The 27,815-nt window shown below is 42.8% G+C and overlaps 3 protein-coding genes across 3 annotated transcripts in view; 2 read left to right on the forward strand and 1 right to left on the reverse strand.

The window, feature by feature from the left end:
• The window catches only part of otop1 (otopetrin 1), an 11,608-nt gene extending 7,109 nt beyond the window's left edge, over positions 1–4,499 (forward strand). The window contains 2 exon segments of the mRNA XM_056472095.1: positions 843–1,720; positions 4,018–4,499. Coding sequence (XP_056328070.1) covers positions 843–1,720; positions 4,018–4,188 — 1,049 coding nt within the window. The 3' untranslated portion in view covers positions 4,189–4,499.
• A 2,897-nt stretch (positions 4,500–7,396) lies between these two features.
• On the forward strand, positions 7,397–10,002 carry drd5a (dopamine receptor D5a). Its single transcript, XM_056472096.1, has one exon. The coding sequence runs from the start codon at positions 7,596–7,598 to the stop codon at positions 8,838–8,840; it is 1,245 nt and encodes a 414-aa protein (XP_056328071.1). The 5' UTR covers positions 7,397–7,595; the 3' UTR covers positions 8,841–10,002.
• Positions 10,003–15,577: 5,575 nt separating this feature from the next.
• slc2a9l2 (solute carrier family 2 member 9, like 2) overlaps positions 15,578–27,815 on the reverse strand; it is a 49,418-nt gene continuing 37,180 nt past the window's right edge. Inside the window, exon 13 of the mRNA XM_056471805.1 lies at positions 15,578–17,416. Coding sequence (XP_056327780.1) covers positions 17,177–17,416 — 240 coding nt within the window. The 3' untranslated portion in view covers positions 15,578–17,176. The remainder of the gene's footprint in view (positions 17,417–27,815) is intronic.

A 27,815-nucleotide genomic window follows, 5' to 3' on the forward strand; every position in this document is an offset into this window, starting at 1 on the left:
CACTGGAATAAATGATTATATTAGGTTATGATCTACATCTGAGCAGTTATTGTATAGTGCAATAATATTTCACTATTTCACTCTTTGTTCTGTATTTATGAATAAATAAATGCAGCTGTGATGAGCAGGAGAAGCTGATTTTACAACATTTAATAATATTGCTGACCCCAAACCTTTGACCACTAGTGTACATATAGAGGCCATTTTGTAAACATATTTTGAAAATAAGTATATGTAATATATGACATATTTAATACACGAGAAAGATGAACTTGTTTGTTAAATGTGTCATTTGCATATTCATAAATCTGACTCTCTGCTATAAGACAGAAGCGTTCATTGAGCACAGATGCATTCATTTGAGTTAAAGTCAGACTGAATTATAATATTACTAACAAAACTAACAGTAATGCTGAGCTCTTCAACTCACTATTATTCTGGAAATCTTTCTCCTCTTCTCCTCCTCCTCCTCTTGTGTGTGCTGCAGTGTGTCTGTGCTCCTCTAGAGGGCGTCAGAGTCTCAGAGAACACACACACACACACACACACAGATCTCTGTCATCACTGCAGTGCATCTGCTACAGTCCTCATCAGCTCTGTCAGTGGTGGACTGTTAGTTCATGACAGCTCAGCTCTGGTTAATACGTTTCGTCTCTTCAGGTCATCTAAAAATCAACATTTATTGAATTATTATTTTATTTAATTGTGTGTGTGTGTGTGTGTGTGTGTGTGTGTGTGTGTGTGTGTTTATGCACATGCTTGTGTCTGTGTATGTGCATGTGTGTGTTTGTGTATGTGTGCATTCACTCATGTGTGTGTGTGTGTGTGTGTGTGATCCGCAGTGGATGTGCAGCCTCACTGTAACTGCACCACCAGCGTGTGCTCCATGTTCTCCACCAGCCTCTACTACCTGTACCCCTTCAACATCGAGTACCACATCTTCGTGTCAGCGATGCTCTTTGTAATGTGGAAGAACATCGGCCGCACGCTGGACCGGGACAGCAACCGTAAGCGGCACAGCACCGGGAGCACGGGGCTCCTGCTGGGCCCGCTGGGGGGGCTGGTGGCACTGGCCAGCTCAGTCAGCGTGCTGGTGGTCTACCTGATCCACCTGGAGAAGACGGAGGAGATGCACGAGGCCGCCGTCTCCATGTTCTACTACTACGGCGTGGCCATGATGGCGTGCATGTCTGTAGGCAGCGGGATGGGGCTGCTGGTGTACCGCATGGAGAACCGACCCATGGACACCGGTTCCAACCCGGCGCGCACGCTGGACACGGAGCTGCTGCTGGCCTCGTCTCTGGGCTCGTGGCTGGTGTCCTGGTGCAGTGTGGTGGCGTCGGTGGCCGAGGCCGGGCAGAAGTCTCCGAGCTTCAGCTGGACCAGCCTGACCTACTCGCTGCTGCTGGTGCTGGAGAAGTGCATCCAGAACCTGTTCATCGTGGAGTCGCTGTACCGCCGCCACAGGGAGGAGGAGGAGGACGCCACTGCACCGCAGGTCTTCTCCATCACTGTGCCTCCGTACGACGGCATCCTCAACCACGGCTATGAGGCGCACGATAAACACCGCGAGGCCGAACCCGCCGCCGGCAGCCATGCCCTCAGCAAGAAACAGCCCGACGCTCCACTTCCTGCAGGACAGCGGCTGGACGTGACTCCCGGACGCAAGCGGCAGATCCTCAAGAACATCTGCATGTTCCTCTTCATGTGCAACATCTCGGTAAGGAGATTCTGAGGAGAGTTGTGTGAAAATCAGCAGATTTAAGCGGAGTGAATATGGAGTATAGTAACTACAACCTGAAGCCTCAAATAAAAATAAAGTCTCTTCACTCCTATTTAAGGTTTACTGTGCAAAAGCAACCACATCCACTAGTGAGGGTAACCAAAGCTAGTCTCTTATTTAATATATCTGTTAAAGACAGAAAACATTATGCTACAGACTGCACTGCACATCCCCAAACCAGAAGAAGCTGGGAGACGATGGAAAACACGAATAACCAGTCAATGAGTGACTGACCTGCGCTTCATTGCAGACAAAACAACCAACATCATTAATGTCCAGCTCATCATGTTTATTATTGCTGTTTTTTAAAGAAACTCGTATTCCAGTTTAGATTTCACACAGTTCAAAAACAGTCGCATCAGTAACGCTTTTCCCATTTTGTACTGTCACCGTTTCTCTTCACAACACTTAAAGGCGTTTAGGGACTGAAGACAGCGAGTGATGAAGTGTTTCAGGGGTCACTCTGTCCCAATCTTACTGCAAAACAAGTCTTGAGGTGGGCAACAGTATGATGTATTTGGTGTTGCGTTCTGGGCTTCAAAATGCGCCACACATTCTCTATTGGAGACAGGTCAGGACTGCAGGCAGGCCAGTCCAGTAGCTGTCTCCTCTTCCTCTGCAGCAGGACTCTGTAATGTGTGCTGAATGTGGTTCTGCATTGTCTTGTTGAATTCTGCATGGCGTCTCTGGAGAAGAAGGCAGCATATTGAGCTCCAGAATCTCTCTGTGGTGTTCAGCATTAATGGAGCATCACAGAAGAGCAGGTTACCTTTACCAAGAGCACTGACACAAGCCCAGACCATGACAGACCCTGGCTTCTGGACTGGTAACAGTCTGGATGATCCTTTTCTTCTTTGGTTTGGAGCACACGGTGCACAGTACACATCTCCACTGTGTGATGGTCCATTCCAGATGCCTCAGAGCCCAGAGAAGTGGACAGCGCTTCTGGACACTGTTAACATAGGGCTTCCTTTTGGCACAGTACAGTTTGTCTGGTGTTTGTGGATGTAACTCTGTATTGTGGTACTTGACAAAGGTTTACCGCAGTAGTCCTGAGCCCGTGTGCTGATCTGGCTTATAGATGAATGAGGATTCTTGATGCAGCGCCCCCTGGGGGGTCGGAGGTCACGGTTGTTCAGCTTAGGCTTGCGCTCTTGTCCTTTACGCACTGAAACTCCTCCAGATTCTTCAATCTTTAATGATGTTCTGCACTGTTGAAGGTGAAAGATCCACATGTCTTCCTCTCTTTCTCTGAGGAACATTGTGTTTACACAGTTCAGTCATTTCCTCTCGTATCTGTGGTCAAACTGGCAATCCTCGACCCATCTCTGCTCCTAAAGGACTAGACCTTTACTGATGCTGCTTCTGTAGCAGATCATAATCACCTGTGGACATCACCTGTGTCTCATCACATCATTATTCAGCAGTTCACCTGATTATTAGCCCTGAACTGCTCCTGTCACTGTTTCTGGAGTGTGTTACAGCTCTGAATGACAGGAGAGGATGGAGATTTCCAGATGAACTGAAGCTGAGCAGACACAACAGCAATATTCTGTGTTCATATCGTCTGCAGTCAAACACAAGTCAGAGTACATCAGGAGATCACTCTCTTTTTTATTTGCATTCTCCACACTGCCCCAAGCTGATCTGATTTAGGGTTGTGTTTGATATTGATGTAAAAGACAGAATTGTAAATAATATACACATTCATATGTAAATAAACAGACTCGATGATGAGCTGAAAAATGTGGAGTTCTGCATGCACAGATTCTGTGTGGGTCTACTGATAAGCCTTCAGTGCTGATTACACTGGCTGACGTGGGTGGGTAAAATAACACAGAATCCAGACAGTCTTCTTCATATTTAAGAGAACACTGTATATGTACTTAAACATGCCTCGTTTACATTTTTGGCACACTAGAACAGGTGTTTTAGAAAAGGTGTTTTTGTATATAATAATCAACTTGACTGATGTGTTTGGCGCCATCTACTGGTGTGTCTCTGAACTCCTGCAGGTCAGGTTTTACACCACAGTATGAGTGCTTATTAACTCTAAAACCATCGTTATTTTTGCTCATCATTATATCAGTGACTGCTGTTAGTTTAGTTTTTAATGAGCTCTTAATTTTATTTCAGTTAATGAAATGTTTTTGACCAGTAGTTTTAGTTGTGTACTGGACTAGCCAGGTTATACTGAATGCTCTGAGCATGTTGTTGTGTGTGTTGTCCATCAGCTGTGGATCCTCCCGGCGTTCGGCTGCCGACCGCAGTATGATAACCCTCTGGAGAATGAGACCTTCGGCACCAGCGTCTGGACCACCGTGCTGAACTTGGCCATCCCGCTCAACCTGTTCTACCGCATGCACTCGGTGGCGTCCCTCTTCGAGGTCTTCCGGAAGGTCTGAAGATCCTCCGAACTGAGGACGCTCTCAGGCCTGAAGACTCTGTTTACACTCGCGCTCGCACGGATGATGTTCTCCAGAACCTGTTCTCCACTCGCACCCTTGAAGCCCGCCGGACGCTCTTGTTTCTCTTTCAGCAGAATAAGTAGAACTGAAGTAGAACTGAAATCAGAGGAGTTTCGCTCCTGCTTTACAGATTCACTGAAGATGCCAAAATGACTGGAGAAATTCTCACTCTTTTCTGAAGTCAAATTTGAAATAAAGTCAGAGAAATTAATGTATTTTCCTTTTGAATAAATCATTTTTGTACTGGTTTTCAGTCTCATGATCTTCTCCAGTAAATGATCTCAGGAAGGTTTTATTGTGTTTTAGCATTCAACTCAGTGTAGTCTGAATATTGTGTTCTTGATTTTAGCAAAGCTAAATTGTAATGGATATATAGTAAAATACTGAGTTTAGGAACATATTCTGCTGGGCAAAGGCAAAAGACTATAAGGTTTTTGTTGAAAATGAGTTATTGATGAGGTTAGGAGAATGAAGACCTCCTTTATCAAGTGGAGAAGTATCTTGAGTCAATATCATTGTTTTTTTTCAAGAAAATCATGTCTTGTCTTAACAGTAACTTCCAAAACCCAAGTGAAACCAAGGCAGAACACTGTAACATGAGTTATCTCTCTTTGACTTGGTTTCGCTACGCTCTAATCAAGTCTTGTTTCTCTGCCTTGGTTCAGTTGTGTGATAAGATGACCACTGAGCAGCCTGGAGTTCTGATATTCTGCCTTTGTTTTGCAGTCATACTTTACTGTCATAAATAGGCTAACATCCTGCTACACATAAAGCACTGCACACAAGCAAAGTCTGTCTAGTGCGAGCAAAAAATATCTTGAATAATCAGTTGTTTTCCTTCATATTTGGTATTTGACAGTGCAGTCGAGGGATATTGACTAGTTGCTCTAGGTTAGTGTACTGCAATGCCGTGAGAGCATGATCACACAGTAAATCAGTACAGCTCGCAGTTAAAGCCATTTCCTACCTTATTTGTAACCCAATAAAATCCACTGTAAATAACGTCGACAGAGATGTTCAATCCACAACAATACTGATCATTATTCCCACCTGCTGGCGCTCACATCGGCCCAGTCATTCTTAAGGTTAGCTGGGTTATTTTTATTACTGAATTATTTTTTTTTAAATGAGAGTCGAAGCATAAATACAAAGGTTGATTTGTTGCTGAATAAATGTCTTGAGACAGTTACCGCCACCTACTGGCAGTTTTAGTTATTACATGAGTAACTTATATTTTACTATAGTTGCATATTTCTCTTTGAAATGTTATTAATTTAAAAAAGGTAAAGATAAAGGTAAAGAATTCACTGTAGATGTTTATTTAAATTACAAATATAGTGCCTTCATGGAAAAGGTGACTGCAGTGGAAGAGAGAATGAGTTCAGGAACTGCTCTAGATAACCAGGTCACACCTATGATTTGGAGAATAGCTCACAATAATGCTAAAGTAGTGCAACATATTACAATACAGAGACAAGAATAATGTAATACTGTAAACAATGACATTCAAATGACAGAAACTAATGATATATTATCTAAGAGATTTGGAAAGTCCAGAATAGCAGTAAGTAAACGGCTGTAAGTAACTGCTAATCCTCCAGAACAGATAGCATGATTACCGGACACATCAGCAGTATTGATCATGAGGAGCTGCTGTGTTTTGCCTTGGCATGACCAACACACAATACAAAGGCGGAGGACAGAAAGCTCATAATAGGGGTCAAAGGTCAAGTTTGAGCTCAAGATTTCTTTATGAAGACAAACGTCATTATTAAACATGTCATGGCCATTTTCCAGTGTCCTGACTACAACTCATTCATCTGGGCAACAAACATCTCTTCATTTTCTTAAGTTCAACACTCGAGTTACGGCCTTCCTAAGTTGCTATGGTAACACATCAGCTATAGTGATTGGTCTGTTGTGGTGACTCTACAGTTGCTATGGTAACACAACAGCTACAGTAATTTAAACAAATAGTCTGATACTGTAGTTTTCTACAGCTATAGCGTATATTATACTACAACACAGCGCAGTTTACTGTAGTAAAACTAGAGTATACTGGAGCATTCACTAACTAAGAGATGTAAATGCTGTTCTCCCCGTGTTGGTGTGGGTTTCCTCCAGTGCTCCGGTTTCCCCCACAGTCCAAACACATGTGCTATAGGGGAACTGATCAACTAAACTGGCCGTAGTGTATGAGTGTGTGTGTGTGTGTGTGTGTGTGTGTGTGTGTGTGTGTGTGTGTGTGTGTGTGTGTGTGTGTGTGTGTGTGTGTGTGTGTGTGTGTGTGTGTGTTTAGATCAATTTGTTGTTAAGCTGCGTCTCAGACACACACACACACACACACACACACACACACACACACAGATGAGCTCCTGATGCTCCAGATGTGCTCATCACTGACGGCTCCAGGTGTTCCCAATTGTCATGAATTCCCACAATCCCCTGCAGCTGAATCAGCTGTGTGTGTGTGTGTGTGTGTGTGTGTGTGTGTGTGTGTGTGTGTGTGTGTGTATGTTTAGATCAATCTGTTGTTCAGCTGCGTCTCAGACACACACACACACATGTCAGACATACACAAACACACACACACTCTGACATATAATTCTCTGACACAGACAAACAATCTCTCTCTCTCACACACACACACTCACTCACTCTGAGAGTGTAGACAGTAGTTGAGTGTGTGTCCTCTGGGTGTCGCTGTGGACTCATCAACACACACTGATGATGCAGAGCTGATGAATGAATGAACACCCGAGCCCTCAGCAGTGAACATCAGGAACACACACACACACACACACACACACACACACACACACACACACACACACACACACACACACACACACACACACACACACACACACACACCATTTTCTTAATTTCAGACTGCACCAGAGAAATGCAGCACTGAGGCTGTTGTGTGTGTGTGAGTGTGTGTGCGCGCGCGCGTGTGTGTGTGTGTGTGTGTGTTTCGGGCTAGACTGACGCTCCGGTACAGTGTTTCCCGCCGTGACTCATAACTCACCGACTGCACCTCTCTCTCTCTCTCTCTCTCTCTCTCTCTCTCTCTCTCTCTCTCTCTCTCTCTCTCTCTCTCTCTCTCTCTCTCTCTCTCTCTCTCAAAATAGCAGAGCACAGTTCCCAGGCGCTCAGAGAGCTCGGACGGCCGGCTCACACACACACACACACGCGCGCACACACACTCTCTCCCGGAGACGCTGGGTTTCGGATTCCCTCTTCGATCGCGCTCGTCCGTGCGTAATGCGGGACTCACCGGCACCGGGGACCGCACGGAGGCACGCGCCCGATGGCGACCCGTGAGCGCGCCAGGACTAAGCATGCTGAACGGAACCGGGACCGAGCCGCGGGAGACGCTGGGGCGCGCGCTCACCGGGTGCCTGCTGTGCGCGCTCATCCTCTGGACTTTGTTCGGGAACATCCTGGTGTGCGCGGCCGTGCTGCGCTTCCGGCACCTGCGCACTAAAGTCACCAACATCTTCATCGTGTCGCTGGCGGTGTCGGACCTGTTCGTGGCCGTGCTGGTGATGCCGTGGAAAGCGGTGTCGGAGGTGGCCGGCTTCTGGCCGTTCGGCGCCTTCTGCGACATCTGGGTGGCGTTCGACATCATGTGCTCCACCGCCTCCATCCTGAACCTGTGCGTGATCAGCGTGGACCGCTACTGGGCCATCAGCAGCCCGTTCCGCTACGAGCGCAAGATGACGCCGCGCGTGGCCTTCGTGATGATCGGCGCGGCGTGGACGCTGTCGGTGCTCATCTCCTTCATCCCGGTGCAGCTGGACTGGCACAAGGCGGCGGCGCGCAGCGGCAGCGGGAACGGCGGCGGCGCGGGAGACTGCGACTCCAGCCTGAACCGGGAGTACGCCATCTCCTCGTCTCTCATCAGCTTCTACATCCCCGTGGCCATCATGATCGTCACCTACACGCGCATCTACCGCATCGCGCAGATCCAGATCAGGAGGATCGCCTCGCTGGAGCGCGCCGCCGAGCACGCGCAGAGCTGCCGGTCGAACCGCCTGGCGTGCCAGCACCACAGCAGCCTGAAGAGCTCCATCAGCCGCGAGACCAAAGTGCTGAAGACCCTGTCGGTGATCATGGGCGTGTTCGTGTGCTGCTGGCTGCCGTTCTTCGTGCTCAACTGTGTGGTTCCGTTCTGCCACGACAAGCCGTCCGCGGGCCTGCCGTGCGTCAGCGACACCACCTTCGACGTGTTCGTCTGGTTCGGCTGGACCAACTCCTCGCTGAACCCCGTCATCTACGCCTTCAACGCGGAGTTCCGCAAGGGCTTCTCCAGCCTGCTGGGCTGCCGGGGCCGCTGCCGGACCCCGGTGGAGACGGTCAACATCAGCAACGAGCTCGTGTCCTACAACCAGGACACGCTGCTCCACAAGGAGATCGCGAGCGCGTACGTCAACATCATCCCGAACGTGGTGGACGACACGTTCGACCGGATCTCGCAGCTGTCGCACGACGACGAGGACGAGGACGCGTGCAGAGACTCGGTGTGCGAGCTGGAGTGTGACGCGGAGCCCCGCGCGCCCTTCACGGCCAACGGGATCCACTGAGCGCAGGACAGACCCCCGCTGCTGTTTCTGCCGTGTGTGTGTGTGTGTGTGTGTGTGTGTGTGTGTGTGTGTGTGTGTGTGTGTGTGTGTGTGTGTGTGTGTGTGTTTCTGCTAAACTCTGCACTGGTTCTCCACACTGAGGAAACATGAGTTCTGGGCAAACAGAAAGCTCCTCACTGTTCAGAGGCTGATGTTAGAGGTGTAACAGCACACACAGGAGCCAACATCTGAAGATCACATCTGCTCAACACCCGTCACACTCTCAACAATACTGCAAAACTAGGATCCTCACACACACTGCAGAAACAGCGCTTCAGTTATGTGTATTATTATCCTGTCTCCAGTCCAGATATCTAAAAGTTCTTAAATCAAGAAGCATTTGTAGACCAGCAGAACATGATGTCTTATTTTAATAATTAATATACCACAGTGAAACGGGCTTTCCTTAACACAAGCTAAACCATCTTCTGGCGGACCGAACAACAAGATGATTTAGCTTGATATAAGGAAAACCCACTAAAGAATTAGTTTATTTGGACTGGAAACAGAACCAAAGATAGGAACTAAAGCTGTTTCTGCAGTGTAGAACAGATGAGCATACGTGTGTTCAGCACTCACAGGTCCACTTTAATATTCATATTCACTGAGAAATTGATAAAAATGTTCATTTTCAAGAAGAGGTGTACATATTTATATATATATGTGTGTGTGTGTGTGTGTGTGTGTGTGTGTGTGTGTGTGTGTGTGTGTGTGTGTGTGCAGTATGCAGAAGCTGTACTGTAACTGAGCCAGATGACCTCCGCTGAGCGCTTGTGTTTGGGTGTTTTACACTGATCATCAGTCCATAACTCTTGCTGAATGTGCTGTATTATAGCTCAGCACACTCTCAGATCTCTTGATTCTGGTGTAATTCTGCTTTCAGCACTTTAATCGTCTCTAACACACACATAGCGCAGCAGCACAGTGCACAGAACAGTGAAGGTAATGATAAAGAATTGACCGATCCTTAAACACGACAGAGTCTGGAGACTGTAATGTAAAACACACTCCAGTTCAGCACTTCTGAATGTTAAAGTTATGAGTTTAGATGAGTGTGTTGTCTATTCACGTGTGCTACACCTCCAGTCATCCTCTGCCCAGATCTTATAGTTTCCTCTGTGTGTGTGTGAAGGTTCCTGGATTTGGTCATTTGAGTGCTTCATACTCAGAAACGCAGCACTTCTGAAGGGTGTATCGGCAGAGTTTGCAATGTCTCACACACACACACGCACACACACTGTAGAGTGAGCATACGGCAGAAACAGTGCGGGAGCCGAACACAGCTGCTCTCTTCATCATCCTCATCCTCACTGTCCTGCCGGAGAGATTCCACTGAAGAGAGGCCTTACTCTGCCAGGACTCATCGGCCTTACACTGAGTGCAATATCCTGAACACTGACCACCACTGACCAACATTACTGCCACTAACCATCACTACCGCAATTGACCATCACTACCATCATTACTATCATTACTGCTATTGACCATCACTACCGCCACTGACTATCACTACCGCCATTGACCATCACTACCGCCACTGACTATCACTACCGCCATAGACGATCACTACCGCCATTGACCATCACTACCGCCATTGACCATCACTACCATCATTACTATCATTACTGCTATTGACCATCACTACTGCCATTGACCATCACTACCGCCATTGACCATCACTACCATCATTACTATCATTACTACTATTGACCATCACTACTACCATTGACCATCACTACCGCCATTGACCATCACTACCATCATTACTATCATTACTGCTATTGACCATCACTACTGCCATTGACTATCACTACCGCCATAGACAATCACTACCGCCACTGACTATCACTACCGCCATAGACAATCACTACCGCCACTGACTATCACTACCGCCATTGACCATCACTACCGCCACTGACTATCACTACCGCCATTGACCATCACTACCGCCACTGACTATCACTACCGCCATTGACCAAAACTACCGCCATAGACTATCACTACCGCCATAGACTATCATTACTGCCATAGACTATCATTACCGCCATAGACTATCATTACCGCCATTGACCATCACTACCGCCATTGACCATCATTACCACTATAGGCCATCATTGACAGGCACTGACCGCTGCTCCACACGCCAAAAGACAGACGGAGCGTCTGCGCAGGCGCGGGTCTCCAGTCTCCACATGAGCTAAGAACTCTTTTCTAAAGTCTTTATTTATTTTATTCCTCTACAGAGCTAATATATAAAGTGTGTTTCTGTGTTCATCAGTGACCCTAGAGGAGGGTTACACACACACACACACACACACGGGGAAAATGTGTTCCTTCAGTGTGTGTGTGTGTGTGAGTGTCACACACAGAGAGCTGCAGAAGAAAGGAGATTGTGCTTTAAAGGGTGTGTGTGTGTGTGTTTCTGCTCTGGTGTTCCTCTCTGCTTCTGTGTGTGTGTGTGTGTGCTGGAAACGCAGCAGCTGTAGTGTCGTGATCTGTTAACCAGCACACGTCTGATGTTGTGACGCTTCGTTGCGTTTCATTACTGTAATGTTTATTGTTTACAAAAGCAAGCCTGTAGATTAACCGTAACCAAGCACCTCCTCAACCCAACCAAGAAGCGACTCACTGTGTGTGTGTGTGTGTGTGTGTGTGTGTGAGAGAGAGTGTGTGTGTGTGTTTTTCTCAAATAAACAGATGAATGTACTCTACCTGTCATGTGCACAGATGTTTTTTAATAAAATGACCATTATAGTGTCATAGTTTGGTTATTGAGTGGTTCAGCTGTGTGCGTGCGTGTGTGTGTGTGTGTGTGTGTGTGAATGTGTTTTATATCTTATTTTATACTATGGGTTTGCTGAATGCTGCACTCTGATTGGCTGCTGGTCACTCTCAGGTGTTTGGTTAATGTCAGATAAAGGCACAGCTAAAGTAGTTCCGGCAGGTTTAGAGCGCATTACAGCTCCATATCACTCCGCTGAATGTTTAGAGTTACTACACAGCTACAGCAGTCAGAAACCACATCAGGAGGAGGAGGAGGCGTTTGAGGAGGACACACACCTGACAAATGCACTGAAACACATCTAACTGAGCTCAGATCAGTTGTGTGAATGATCATCAGCTGATCAATACTCCAGCAGACGCTCCGTCACTGATCTGATCTCAGGTATCAGCAGTGTATCGACCTTCAGCTGCACCACATTCAGCACAATATGAGTGTGTGTGTGTGTGTGTGTGTGTGTGTGATATTACAGCCTCCAAAACACACAGATATAGGCCTACTGTATATGTGTGTGGGTAATGACCCAGAAGCTGATCTGTGTAAGTGAGTGTGTGTGTTTAGTGTCTAAGAGTGTGTTTAGTGTCTGCCTAAGTGTGTGTGTTTAGTGTCTGAGCGTGTGTTTAGTGTCTAAGAGTGTTTAGTGTCTCTCTAAGTCTGTGTGTTTAGTGTCTGAGTGTGTTTGTTTAGGTCCCTACAGTGTTAGGAACACAAGGTACACACACACCCTCTCAGAGAGAGCACTGAGTTTCTGTGGACAGGTGTGTGTTCAGAGTAAAAGCTTCTGTTCTCCTGTGGTGTCCGTCTGCAGTGGAGTGATTTAGTTAAAGAGCAGAGGAGATGAGGTGATGATTGAGCTGAGTGTGGTCTGCCCATCAGTGTGTGTGTGTGTGTGTGTGTGTGTGTGTGTGTGTGTGTGTGTGCTGTAATAGAACGGATGTGAACAGCTCCAGCGGGAGGCTTTGTTTCCTCTCCGCAGAAACACTGTAATCACCGGATTACCTTGACCTCCTAATGGAAACTAATCCCACTCAAATAATTCATGAAAAACCGCAGCACATTCCTGCACACACACACACTTCAGCAGCGCGACACACACCGCTGAACACGCTGTAAAACAGCAGATCATCAGTAACACACACTCCATCTCTAAAAACTCAGTTCTGCCATAATGCAGACCCAGACGACAGCAGATTCAGCTCAACTGCTCGATTCATAAGTGTTGTGTGAAGCACCTGTCAACACTGGGATGTGGAAATAAGGCATATGCCCACCTTAATAAGGCACATCCCCCTAATAAATCCCCAAATGACTACATCTGTTCTTCTGGAGCTGTTTCATTCTAAATGAACAGTTAAACGGTCAGTAATGTTTTATTATTATTTACAAAAGAAGAGATTAATAATATACATTAGCAGCAAATACATCAGCAAACACTTCAGCTTATTACAATTAACAACTATTATAATGAAATAGAGTCAAGATATTAAATCTCATGCATCTTCACTGTATAACTCACACATCCTGAATAAAGAGCAATGAATGAATCTCTTTATTTGGTCGTTTCATTTATTAAAAAACAGAGGCGTCCCTTTAAACTGCACACATCTAACGCTGTAATGAAGGCATTCATAACTGTTTATGCTCATTTAGGACTAAATTAGTAGTGTTAAAAAAACACCAAGATCTTTAGATGTTATTATTATTAATTATGTGTATATGTCTGCTCAAACACACCCAAAACCCAGACTATCCCTCCGCTTCAAATCACGTGCAGAATCCGTTTGGGAAACAGCGTCTGTTTATCACTATAGAGCGCGTCAGCTGACAGTCACGCACCGCTATATGCACCTGTAATGGACAGGAAAGGGAATCCTGCTGCTTTTATATTAATTTAAAGTGTTTTCATGCCAAAATAAAGCCAAAGCACAGAACAGACTCACATTTAAGAGCAAGCGGCGGCCCCTGGTGGTTCGGCAGTATGGGTTAAGTATAGGGAGACTCGGCTCTTTAAGGTTTATTGCTGCCCTTCAGAGAAAGACTGAAATACAGGAGAAATACGGGACAATACTTTTACGAGATGATAGCGAGATAGAACTGTAAAATACGGGAGAATCCCGGGAAAACAGGAGGGTTGACAGGTATGGTGTGAACGTGCTGCCCCTAATGTGTGTGTTTATCAAATACTGCACACATGACCAAACTCAAAAGTCCAACATGGGAGAATGTGCGCATGCTCCGCCCTCACCAAGGCTGACACCGACGCTGATGTGCACATCTCAAATATAGCTACACGTCGCAACGATGTGTAGCGCGACCTCTGTGATTGGCTGGCTCCGTAGCGCTGATGAGTGTGGGCGGGCGGGGGTGAAAGCCGCATGAACCTATTGGAGCGAGTGTTTACAGGTGTGGAGTCCCATGCAGGAGCTCCAGATGGAGACTGCTGTGTTGTGTTCACCTCATGATTAAAGTTGCTGCACGTCAAGTTCAGAAAACACAAAACACCAGTGAAGAAACTCCACACAGAGGAACAGAGACACCTGCTGCCACCTAGTGTTTCAGAAGAGTTACTGCAGAGCGACACACACAGCAGAAGTATAGCTCATGCCAGACGCCGTGGGTCACGCCGATCACTCCACGCAGAGGTTTAAACCAGCAGACCTCCTGTGCAGTAGGTGGCACTGTAGCCTCCGCTCATGGTGCTCATTACACACACACACACACACACACTATGCTCCGACCCTGTGCCCTAATCCCTTCAAAGGGTTTATCCTGTGGAGAGACAACTCTGAGAACAGATTAAGGGCGTAGGGGTCAAAAATGCTGTTTTTTGGAACGCACCTCTGAGTCAACAAAACAATCAAGGGTGTGTGTGTGTGTGTGTGTGTGTGTGTGTGTGTGTGTGTGTTCATCGCTCTTTCTGTCGGCATGCTGACATTCACAAAACACACTGGGAATGTGGAGGACACTGCAGGCGGTGCCTTATTTACTGATGCGTACATGTGCTGCGTGTGTGTGTGTGTGTGTGTGTGTGCATTCATACTTTAAAAATGAAGAGAATGATTACAGCGGTGGCCTATAGAAGAGCTCTGACAGTACATTTCACACTCCACTAATAAACACGGCTGTGTTAGACATGTAAAAGGGTCTGCAATGCTGCATTCTGATTGGTCAGTCTCGTCATTCTAAAGTGTGTTATTTCCAGATAACAACCGCTGAACTACACAGATCTGCTCAGCCTGAAGAGCTCGAATAATCTGAATGATGAAGACATTTAATAACAGGAAACCTCATCACAGACATCAGGAACAGCAGGAGAACAGGAGTGATTATCATTGAGAAGAACACACACACATGTACACACGCACACACACACACACGCACGCACGCACACACATGCACACGCACGCACGCACGCACACACACAAACAAACTGCTCTGCTGTTATTGTACTCATGGGGACATTTGATCTTCATAACATCATGAACACAAGGAACACACACACTTTCTCCCACGCACACACACACACACACACACACACACACACACAGCTGATCCTCTGCACAGACGTGTCGACCTACAAACACCGATCTGCGGCATCTGTCTGAGACAGCCAATCAGCAGTGAGCCTCTGTGTCATGCGCACTGCATTCAGACACATGGTGTGTGTGTGTGTGTGTGTGTGTGTGTAACTGCTCTCATTATCTGTGAGTGCCCTCAGTGTGTGTCTGTCATTCAGGATCAACAGGATTCGCCTGTTCTGAAGGCACTCAATCGGGTTTACAGCTGCGTGCAGAACACACACACACACACACACACACAAGCTCTCTAAAGAACACAGCAGCTGTATGACCGTCCCGCAGGTCAGTCAGAGGTTTGACTGAGTTTCCAGCACTGAGTGAACATGTGACAGGAATGATTATTATTAAGAAAACTCCTTTATTAGAAATACTCCAATATTATTCAAACAATGCTTATTATGATGTAGCTGCTCTAGAACATCTCACACACACACACACACACGCACGCACGCACGCACGCACGCACGCACACACACACACACACACACTTTCAGACATAAACACACAGGCCATTATAGTAATGTTTCTGTCAACATGTTTATGTTTTGTCAAGTAATATATTATATTATATATATTTATAATTATTATTATTGTTTAAGGTTAATCTATTTTTTATAAGTTCAAGATAATCATATTCAATAAACACATACAGAAAACCTATTCATATATATATATATATATATATATTTATACACAGTTGAGGTCAGAATTATTCGCCCCCCTTGTTTATTTTTTTCCCCAATTTCTGTTTAACGGAGAGCAGATTTCTCCAGCACATCTCTAATCATAATAGTGTTAATAACTCATCTCTAATCACTGATGTCTTTCCTCTTCATCATAATGACAGCACATAATATTAGACTAGATATTCTTCAAGACACTAGTATTCAGCTTAAAGTGACATTTAAAGGCTTAACTAGGGTAATTAGGGTAAAGTTAGGGTAATTAGGCAAGTCATTGTATAACAGTGGTTTATTCTGGAGACAATCCAAAACTAATATTGCTGAAGGGGGCTAATAATATTGAGCTTAACATGACTTTAAAACTATTAAAACTGCTTTTATTCTAGCTGAAATAAAACTAATAAGACTTTCTCCAGAAGAACTAATATTAGAGGAAATACTGAGAGAAACTCCTCAATCTGAGAAACATCATTTGGGGAATAATTAAACAAAGAAAAGTAAATTCAAAGAGGGGTGAATAATTCTGGCTTCAGCTGTGTGTATATATATATTTGAGCATGTGTACATGTCTTTATTCTCATGGTTAGGGGGTTTCTGCTTGGATGTTGCACTGCTATATTTTTGTTATATCTAAAAGATGTTGTTTGGATTAAAATGATGAATTATTGTTTTATGCTAAACTTCATTAGAATATTGAATACAGATGATTCTCAGATTGAATACAGATGATTCTCATCTGATTCTCAGATCAGGTGTGGTTATGGGCATGTTGCTCCACTGAGTGTGTTTGAGGGTGTGTGTGTGTGTGTGTGTCTGCAGTGGACACTGATGTGCAGCAGGAGATTCAGCTTTAACAGCACCTTCAGGAGCAGATCTCCACCTCTCCACCCTTCTGAAGTATGGAGCTCCATTTGTGCCATAATTCTGTGTGCAATGATCATGTTGAGCAGATAAGATGACCTGCTGAGTGTGTTTAATCTGGTCTGAGATTCTTGTGGTCTCTTGACTGTGGTCAGCCGACTCTCTTAACATAAACCCAGTGTCACAATATGATCAAGTAAGCCAATCAGAATAGAGCAACCGTCTGATTGGCTAGGATTCATGCTGGGATTCATGCTGAGCCTGCTGATGCTGCATACCATAAAAGACACCGCAAAATCCTCAAAACTGAGTAAACTCGCGTCCGACAGGTCATTCTGTGCGCTCAGGACATGATCTTCTGCCTGCAGGACTGTGGCACGAATGTAACTCCATTCAGAAGCTGCTCTCGGCCTCCACGCCTCCACCCTTCAGCCCGTTAGGGGTCTGGCAGTCCAGCACGTTCTTCATCTCGCGCTCTAGAGTCTGCTCCTGCACTCCGTTGATCTTCCCGAAGCTCCGGCTGATCTCCACGAAGGTCTTGTTCTTGGTTTCCGGCAGGACGATGAGCAGGTAAACCGCACCGGCGGCACAGACCACCACAAACAGCAGGAACGCAAAGGTCTGCAGCGCCTCCTGCAGGAGCACACACACACACACACACACACACATAAATTAATGCGGTATATATAGAGAATATTCTTTCATTCATACATTTCATTTTCGGCTTAGTCCCTTTATTCATCAGGGGTTGCCACAGCAGAATGAACCGCCAACTATTCCAGCATATGTTTTACACAGCGGATGCCCTTCCAGCTGCAACCCAGTACTGGGGAAATATCTAGAGTATATAAAATTAAGATTTAGTGATTTTTCAAAGCTTTATAAATATGAATATAAATAAAGGTGAGCGGCCCTGAACTGAAGCCCCCCCTCAGAGCGTCTGCCAACACAAGTTTACCTTAGTTTTACTTCTCACAGCTGCTTTATAGATCATTCAGTTATCTTCAGTTCAGTCCTGCTGTTGTGTGAGTGTTTGGATCTGCATTTACTGATATGAGTGAATATATTGGACACACAGAACTCTCTATTACACACACACAGTTATATAGCTGGACTTTCGCTAGAACTGCTGTAATAGATGTGACTGCAGGATATAATCCACATAGATCAGGTAAAACAGTGACACGGGGACATGGTAAAGCAGACGTCTGATGGAGGATCTGATCTGTGTGTGTAAATGATGAGGATGATGAGGATGATGATGATGAGGATGAGGATGATGATGACGCGTCTGTCTCACAGCGTTCTACAACAGCATCTGAAATGTGTGTGTGTGTGTGTATGTGTGTGTGTGTAAAATCCTGAAAAGCATCGTGTGCTGATCTCAGCTGGAGAGAAAAGCATTCCTAAACACACACAGACACACACACACACACACACACACACATACGTGTTTTGCTATACTTGTGAGGGCCATGACCCAGCAGCATGTTGTGAGGACCCCCCTTTCTGTTAATGCTAGGAAAATAAAAAAAATAGTAGTGCCACTAGAGGGGAGCAGACAACCAGGAAATCACTTTAAATCTGTAAAAACACCATGTTCACAGAAATGGTGAGGTCGGGAGAGGAGTTGCGAGGACCGCACTGTTACTAGGCAGATTTCAGTTTGACGGTTATGGGTAGCGCTTATTAAAAGTGATCAGAGATGCTGATTTTAGTCCAAATAACACTTTTAATCACTGAATAATTAGTTTGATTATCATTTTAATTACTCAAACGGTTCAAAATGCGGATATATTTTGTTAATAGCCTGCTGATTTCATATGATTGGATAATATAGTCTCGACTAAGGAAACTCTGCTATATCACACAATGGCCATTTCATTAGGTCGGTCATGGTCATTGACACTCATTTCTATTTTTGTGTGTCCATAAACACGAACCCTGACAACATTTGGTTGATTTAAGAAATGAACTTACTATAATGAGTGATGAAACGGATCGAGGTTGATTCCATACACACAGATCTTTCTCTACGGAACGCACGTGAGCTGCGGGTTAACTGTAATTCATTCATCATGGAGGAATGATGTCTGTCCATCTCGCGTTCATCTGAACTGCTGCGTAAACTGAGTAAACGAGCAAATGACGAATCCATGCGCGCCGCAGCACTTCAGGAGTATCGACTCACTGCAAACTGATGATTCACTAAATGATGATTCAGTAAACAATGATTCTTTAGTCGCGTTTGACTAAAGAAAGTCAGTCATGATGACACTTGCTCCATGCAAACACCTTATAAAGCAGGCTAATAATAATAATACTTGTTATATTTTTTTTCCAGAGATTTGTCAGCTGTTTACTGTTGCATGTTTTCATATTTATTTTTTTACAGTAGATATTGCTTTTAATGCATGTTGCATGACAGTATAGATGATAAATAACTCATAATTGTTTAAAAACAATATTTGGTTACACTTTATTTTAAGGTGTCCTTGTTACAGCATTATTATACATTTAAATACCAAGTAATAGTAATTAACTACATGCACTTACTATATAGTTAGGATTATGGTTGGCGTACATGTAACATTTGTAACAAGGACACCTTAAAATAAAGTGTTACCCAATATTAGTTTGTTAATCTGTTGATATCTTCAGGGTACTTTCAAAACAACATTTTTATTAAATTCTCTAACCGGCTTATATTATGATAAAGAATAGCAGCTGAATTAAAATCTGTGATATGAGCCGCACTGTGAGTTTGAGCAGTTACACAACTGAAGAGTTTACAAATCACAGAAAACAAGACAAAAAAAACTGCAGTTAAAGTTTACGCTGATGATAAAAAACCACTCTAATCTCAGACATGGTCTTGGTCACAGGTTTATTTTAGTTTTAGCAGTTCAGTGAAATACCAACTTAGATAAAAAGTATAGAGAAACAAAACCGGTTATTTGACAAGCACCACAATACAAGCTCCAAAATTAGAAATCAGAGAAGATGGTAATTTATTTATAACAGAAATATTTTATTTAATAAAAAAATCGACACAGAATACCTGTCAAAAACAGGTTCACAAGCCCAACATCTAACAACATAGTCAGCTCTAAAAGTACACATCTGGATGGCAAAACTAAAGGAAGAAAAGCGTAAAGTTCTGTTTGTTGTGCAGAATAAAGAGTCAGAAAATCAGGATGAATTTAAGAGGGAGAGAGGATAGTTAAAGGTTAGTTTACTTCTTTAAAGAACAGAAATTTATCAATCAGTTTCTTCTTTGTGATTGAATTACATTGTGAACATGATTTCTGACATCTCTCCAGCCCCTGGTTTGAAGCACTGGTTCTTTCTGTAGGCACTTTAAACATTTGTCTTTCCCTGGAACTTTCATTAGTGTTATGCAGGTCCCTTGCTGTCGCCAAACCACTTTTTTTCAGCATCACTCCAGGGAATGTTCGTTCTGCCTGGAAGAACCTACAGAAAAGAATCAGAAAAGCACATGATTCCATCAGTCATAAGTAAACATGTATATTAAGTAAGTATGACTTTGCTGGAGGGATAATAACAATAAAATCATAAAATCATATGACTGAGTGTAGTAAAGATGACAGAGAGACAATCATTTCAATTTCTATGAGGGTTCATGTTTTTGCTTTATGAGCATATATTTTAAATATTGATGTAGTACACATCACAAAAAGTCTAAATAATAGGGATCCTAAAACTAATCCATAAAATTGATAATAGGGGTGTGACGATAACCGCATCACCGCCTTACCGCCATAATGAGATGTCAACCGCGGTGATGTGGCTATTACAGTCATCACCGCCCATTTTAGTTTAGTATTTATTTTTGCTTGTGAATCTTTTAGGATTGTATAGAAAAACTGAATAAACTAAATAAAAGGAATAAAAGGCCTGCCCTGAGTATTTTACACCTAAATTACAAATTTAGATTACAAAACGAAAACACTGAATCCTTTTTAAAACCAACATAGGCTGTTTTTATTTTAAGCTTATTTTAATAAAGCAGGCCTACTAACTCAAATCAATCGCTCCACAGAAAATAAGCATTTTAACGCACCACTGTAATTTCTATATCCCAATCCCTTTATCAACATGTTTAATACAAGTCATTATTTTAAAGATTATAACCTGAGAATATGATTTACCTCAGCGCTGCACTTTTCTCCTTCACCCTCGCGCTGAGTTCAGGTGACGGAGTGTTGTGAAGTAGTTAAACTCTCAAACTGGCACAGGAATATCAGTATATTAATATAGGCTTTGCTAAAATGCTAGTCAAATGTAGGTCTTTTTTTACAGCTATAAACAGACGCGCATGCTGCGACCACGGTGATGAGGCAACAATCGCATATATTTTGACTTATTTAAAGGGCACCTATGGTAAAAAATCTACTTTTCAAAGCTGTTTAGACAGCCATATGTGCATGTATGGTGTATAGACCGTCATATTGGGGTGATATAAACACACCCAGTGCTTTTTTTTCAATTTAACAACATAAAAAATGGTGGACCAATTGGAGCGGTGTTCAAACCGACTGCAACTTTACATTGGAGCGGTCCCCCCACCCACCAAAATTGATTGACAGGCGTGTCATCATATCCTCAGTTTGTTGATTCACGTCCGCCATTTTCAGGGTGAGTTGAAGCGATATCACTAAAGGAACACGCTAGCTCTATTTTTAGATGCAAGGCTCATTGGGCTCAACACAAGATCAATATTCTCCACATTATCGCTCTAATCGGAATTATTGCTTGTATCTTTAGGTAGGTTTGCAAACATGTGTACTTCTTATTGAGTCTACCTTATACTTCAGCCGTTTGCATTTCTCACGATCCCAGAAGCTCCCTGTGATCTTAACTAGCATGCGTTTTACAATTCTAAACATCGGTTTCTATCAGGGTACACTCAAGTCGACGGCTGGGCGCCGCGGACCGCTGCAGAAACCTATGTTTAGAATTCAAAAATGCATGGCGCGACGATTCGGAACACTTGATGTTTCTGCCGCGCCACAGAGAGTGTCTGGTGTGCCGTGTCGCGGCTTCGAGCGGCGCATCCGGTGCCTCAGTCAAAGTTAATTCAGTGTGCGTGGTTAATAGTCTCTGTGTACAAGCTCGGCACTTGAAACTAGCACACAGTTGGCTGTAAAACTGTACAAAGACACAAATGATTTTGTACTCTCTGCTTGGTCTGTGTCAGAGTTGTACATGTACGACTGAATGCTGATCCTCTCCTCTCAGTCTGCCTCTGTTGCAAACACAGAGCGGGTGAGCTCATGGCCCCGCCCCCTTGTTACGTTGGGCGGGAAGCCGAAACTAATTTACATGTGAAGCAACACACCCATAAATCAGCGAGCTGTGGACACGCCCCCAACATGACACTTTTTAACACATTATAATAAAACTATCTGAACTGTGTTTTGAACTGAACCTAAACTGGCACACTCAGAAGAGCCATAATATTAATATTAAATCATAAAAAAAGAGGTAAACTATGTGCCCTTTAAAGTAGGCTATAGGCTATATAATAATTTTGTGTAAAGACATTTATAAAAATATGTAGCTAATATATCACAGGGGGTTTGTGTAGCAGCAATTAGAATGGAGCATAATTAAATCCTTTTTTCCCGTGGAGCGAAACAAACACTACACAGTTGTGTAGCGGATGGGGATGCACAAGAATATACAATTCAGATATTTTTGTTGGAAGAAAAATATTCTTTGAACGAATTTTGTTTTGTATAATTTGTATCTTAGTTTTTGTCGGTCAGTTATTTATAAAATAAACATGAATAACTAATAAACTTTGAGGTGAAGCGATGTGCCTCAGGGTCCGCTATATGCCGCGGCTAAAACACAAACTGGTCTGTTAAATACAATCGTAATATAAATAAAATAAAAGTGAAATATTCAGTTTGGAATATTGAATCTTTGTTAACTGTATCAAAAATAAAATAGCAGCCTATATTAACACTCTTTATGACAAACATCCATTGATCGGTCAGTTTCGCTTTAGTTAATCAAAGCGTTTGAACTTTCTGATATTTTAGGCAAAGTGGTCTGCATAACCAATGATTGAACTTATCCACCTGCGACCCACCCATAATTAAACATCATGTAGGCGAGCTGGCTTTTTGATTACCTGAACCGTGTATTAACGGCTGCACCAGCATAACCGAGATCTGCGTATTAATATCAGCACCAGCAGATATAAGAGAGTTTGTTTCATAACAGCGTTTTCTGCTTCTTAAATATCCAATATTAAGAGAGTGACTCCATAAGGTACATAACCTGCGCACACTTGATTATTACTTGAATGTGTAAAGTCATGGACGCATCTCACAGCGCAAAGCATAACTTATCCTTTAAATGTCCATGCTTAATATGTCATTGATGAGGTCTATCTATTGAAAGGGTTACCTACAATGGAGTATATATAGGCTATATATGCGCTACATAGCAGGGACGTTAAGGTTGTAGGTAACCCTTTCAGTAGATAGGCCCTGAGGCACATCGCTTCACCTCAAAGTCTATTAGTTATTATTGTTTATTTTATAGATTACTGACCGACAAAAACTAAGATATAAATTGTACAAAACGAAATGCGTTAATTGTAAAAAATATATGAATTGAAACACAACTGTGCAGTGTTTGTTTCGCTCCTCTGGAAAAAAGGATTATGCTCCACTGTAATTGCTGCTACACAAACCCCTGTGATATATTGGCTACATTTTTAAAAATAAGTCTTTACACACAATTATTATAGCATATAGCCTACTTTAAATAAGTCAACATATATGCGATTGTTGCCTCATCACCGTGGTCACAGCTCGCGCTTCTGTATAGCTTCTGTAAAAAAAGACCTACATTTGACCAGCATTTTAGCAAAGCCTATATTAATATACTGATATTCCTGTGCCAGTTTGACACTGTAAATTAAACTGAGGAGAGTTTAACTACTTCACAACACTCCGTCACCTGAACTCAGCACGAGGGAGAAGGACAAAAGTGCAGCGCTGAGGTAAAATCATATTCTCAAGTCATAATCTTTAAAATAATGACTTGTATTAAAAATGTTGATAAAGGGACTGGGATATAGAAATTACAGCGTTAAAACTGCTTATTTTCAGTGGAGCGATTTTATTTATATATATATATATGTGTGTGTGTGCGGGTAACCGACATACCGCATGATTTCTTGCTTCAACACCGCGATAACAGAAAATCCGTTACCGTCACAGCCTTAATTGATAATCATTGATAGACATTTGTTGTCAATTAATGGTATTATCAATTAGTTGGAATGTGACAACAAAATAACTCAAAATGCTGAAGAGTTGAGATCAACCAGCATGAGGATAAAGTATGCATCCTAGAGACTTTAAATTAGTTAATAAGGTAACCTAAAATGTAACTGTAACCTTAAAGTTATTCCATTATTATTGAAGTATTGGATCAGGTTTCGGTAGATACTCGAAATCAAAGGACTCTGACTCGAGGGCAAAAATACCGGACGGGGACATCCCTAATCTGTATAGAAAAAGTTCATCAATTATCTGAATAACATAGCTTACAATCTTACCATTTCCATTACCAGTCTTAGACGTTCTGTTTTCTTTGGTCTGTGTGGGAGTCAGGGCTTTCTGGGTAAAGAAAAGAGACAGCTTGTGATATATAAACTAAAAACTGACTTATTAATTACTGAACTCTATAAGCCTGAAAGTCTAAGCTGTATATAATCAAACTGCAAACCATCCAAGTTGGAATAATATGCCTCGTCATGCTCACGTCTACATTTCTGCCTTCTAGATAACTCTGTAACACAAGAAAATAAACATCAGATTATCACAAGTTATATCTGTATAGAAAAAGGTCATCAATTATCTGAATAACTACATTATTCAGATCCCTTTTTTCTGTTTATGTGTTTATGAGCTTGATTGCATATATATATATTTATATATATATATATATATATATATATATATACACATACATACATATTTGATAGTTGAGAATGCGCCGCTTCGCGGTGTAGAGAAACCTGCTTTCCGAGAAATAATGGCGGCGGAATAATGAAGCAAGATACTAGGGATGTGAACCTACACTGGTCCTAGGTTCAGTTCTGTTATGATATCATGCCATTGATTTGGTTCAATTCGATGTCTCGGTGCATTGACGATGCTTTCCATACATAATTAGATTTTTTCTTCACAACACAAGATTTTTTTTTATTAAAATCTATAAATATATTAATATTTATATTTGATTTGTAATACAGTTTTGTTCTTAAATACAGCAGTCAGATATATGAACTGTACCCTTAATTTGATCTGCTCAAGAAAACACTCTTTCTGAATGTATCAAACAAAACTCCAGTACATGCACAGAAGACAGCATGAGCATTTATAGCAAATAACCTAATGTAAATATTATGCCGCTTGCTTTTTGAGCGCTGTCAATTGAGGTCTTACACCTTTATGATTGGTCATTGCCTTCACCCGCTCAACAGAAAGGGCTGCGACCTCAACGGAAAAAAGTTCTCAGTTATTACCGTGAAAATTGGTTACGCATGGATAACACGCAACTCAATAGGCACAACTTTTATTGTAATTTTAAATGTAAAAATAAAATGTATGTTATGCTATCATAAGTGGGTTTTTTTCGTGAAATTGTCCGGTTGGCATTTGTAAAAAAATAATAATAATAAAAAATTAGGCTATTAGGCCTACTTGTGATTTTATTTATCTAGTTAGCCTATTTAATAACTTGTTATTAACCCCCCCCCCCCCCCCCCCCCCCCCCCGCTACCATTCGCTACCAGAACATTAAAATATTTGTTTTATGTTGTTTCTAATAGTTTAAAGTGGCTAATATAAAGAAATGCCGAACAGCTTTTATAGACTTTCAAAAGCTTTTGCTCATAAAGTGGTAAAAGTTCAAGAAATGTAAAAAAGGTGGCGTGTGATAAACATTTACTCAACACATCTATGTGTACAAACTTTTTTTGAACGCTATAATTCGTAACAGCACCAATAAAGATTATATACAGGCCTAGCTGTGTGTATAAATATATTAATGTGTTATATAAAATCAGATACAAACACCAGCACACTTATACAATATCAAAGAAAAGATAAATAACGTACTCTGCCATGTAATCGCTGTAATGAAATCTCTGGCTTGTTTTGCATTAATCCAAGTCTTTACTGGCGTTTGGGCAGAATAAACACCTGTTACATTAACGTCTATATGCGCAGAAGCGGTGAATGTTTGTTAATGGTAAGTTCACTGGACAAAACTAGACGATTATTATTGTGGAGCACTTTACCTCCTTACAAAAATAAATAAATAATAATGTAGACTATGCGTCCACGCTTTTGTCTGCTTTCATCTGTTATTTTGTGATGTCTGGAAGATCCACATGGGGAAAAACTATAGTAATTTATAATAAAAGATGTTTTTGAACCACATAGTAAAGTGTATAATGTGTAGAACTCTTATTGAACAATGAATGCTAGCGAAGGTAATGAATTCTACCAAATACTGTAGCATAGTAAACTAATAAACTGTAATACTGCTGCATTGTGATCGTGTATGATTATTGCGTAGAGAAGTGAAGCCTCTTAAATAATTAGTTTATTACTACAGTAGTCTTCCCACAGCAACAATTACTATGACAGTTTAATTAATTAAAGGATTTATTTTTTCATGTGATATAATAGCTTATACAGTGTCTACTGCCTCGATGACAGGCAAACATATTTTAGTTGAGTACAAAACTCGGCCCTCTTCATGATATAAGGATCATGCCCAACATATGTGCTTATTTTCTATTTATATCTTCTTTGAAATATGGTATAAATCACAAAAATACACTTTCCTCTATGACTCCCATTCAGTTTTTAGTTCCTGCCCTCCATCTAAATTTTGTGCGTCACCAGAACCAAATGATTGAAAACAACCTTCAGCAATGTGCCAACAATACACCTTAACACACCTCTATTTTGGACCAGAACACCCATGAGTCCACAAAGTAGCGCACATGGATTTACTATTTAAACAACGTGGTGCAAAACAGAAAGTATGGGAGTATTATAGGGCCCATAGAGTTAGAGTTAATCTGTTACCTGCTCATCATGATCATCTCTCTCAGCCTGGCCAGGGTGGTGATGCTCTCAGTTTCTTTCTGTCTTGAACTTTCTCTGATATCTGTATGAATATATAGTGTTAGACACTCAATAACAATCATATTGTGTCCATTACTTATCAACACTCAGTTCACGAGTTCACACTGACAGATATTTGACTAAATAGAATATGCATATTTGGTGTGCTGTCCGGGGAGAGCGCTCGGGAAGACACCCTAACTCGTGTTATTTCCCTTATCAGGATAGAGAGAGTTAGGGTCCGAGCGCAGTGTCTAGCCCGGCTTCAGAATGCTCCCCAAAGATGCAATTTATAGAAGGACAGCAACCAGACAGATATCATGGTCTCTCCCAAAATGCTAGCCTTGAAAATTTGGAGGGGTGCTGTACCGCATTGGGAAAGAGTGAAAAATGGCTCCGGTGGGTGCAGTGATGCAGATGTGACTCCTTGGGTGCTGTTAATGCTTGGCAGTGATGAAATGTAAATGTGTACTCCAGAAGGAGCCGCCACTGTTGAGGCAGTAATCTGCAGTGTTGTGATATGATTTCTATATCAATAATGATTGCGTCTCTGGTGGGTGCGGTCGCTGTACTTGCAGTGGTGCATTATAATGGTGTGCGTCTCCAGTGGGAGCTGCTACTGCACTAGCAGTGCGTCTCCAGTGGGAGCTGTCACTGCACTAGCAGTGGGAACTGTCACTGCACTCGCAGTGCGTCTCCAGTGGGAGCTGTCACTGCACTCGCAGTGCGTCTGCAGTGGGAGCTGTCACTGCACTCGCAGTGCGTCTCCAGTGGGAGCTGTCACTGCACTAGCAGTGCGTCTCCAGTGGGAGCTGTCACTGCACTAGCAGTGGGAACTGTCA

The sequence above is a fragment of the Danio aesculapii genome, chromosome 14, assembly GCF_903798145.1.
Source record: "Danio aesculapii chromosome 14, fDanAes4.1, whole genome shotgun sequence".
In the NCBI taxonomy this organism is placed as follows: Eukaryota; Metazoa; Chordata; class Actinopteri; order Cypriniformes; family Danionidae; genus Danio; species Danio aesculapii.

Coding starts and splice junctions, on each gene's coding strand:
- drd5a (XM_056472096.1), top strand. CDS start 7,596: ATGCTGAACGGAACCGGGACCGAGCCGCGGGAGACGCTGGGGCGCGCG.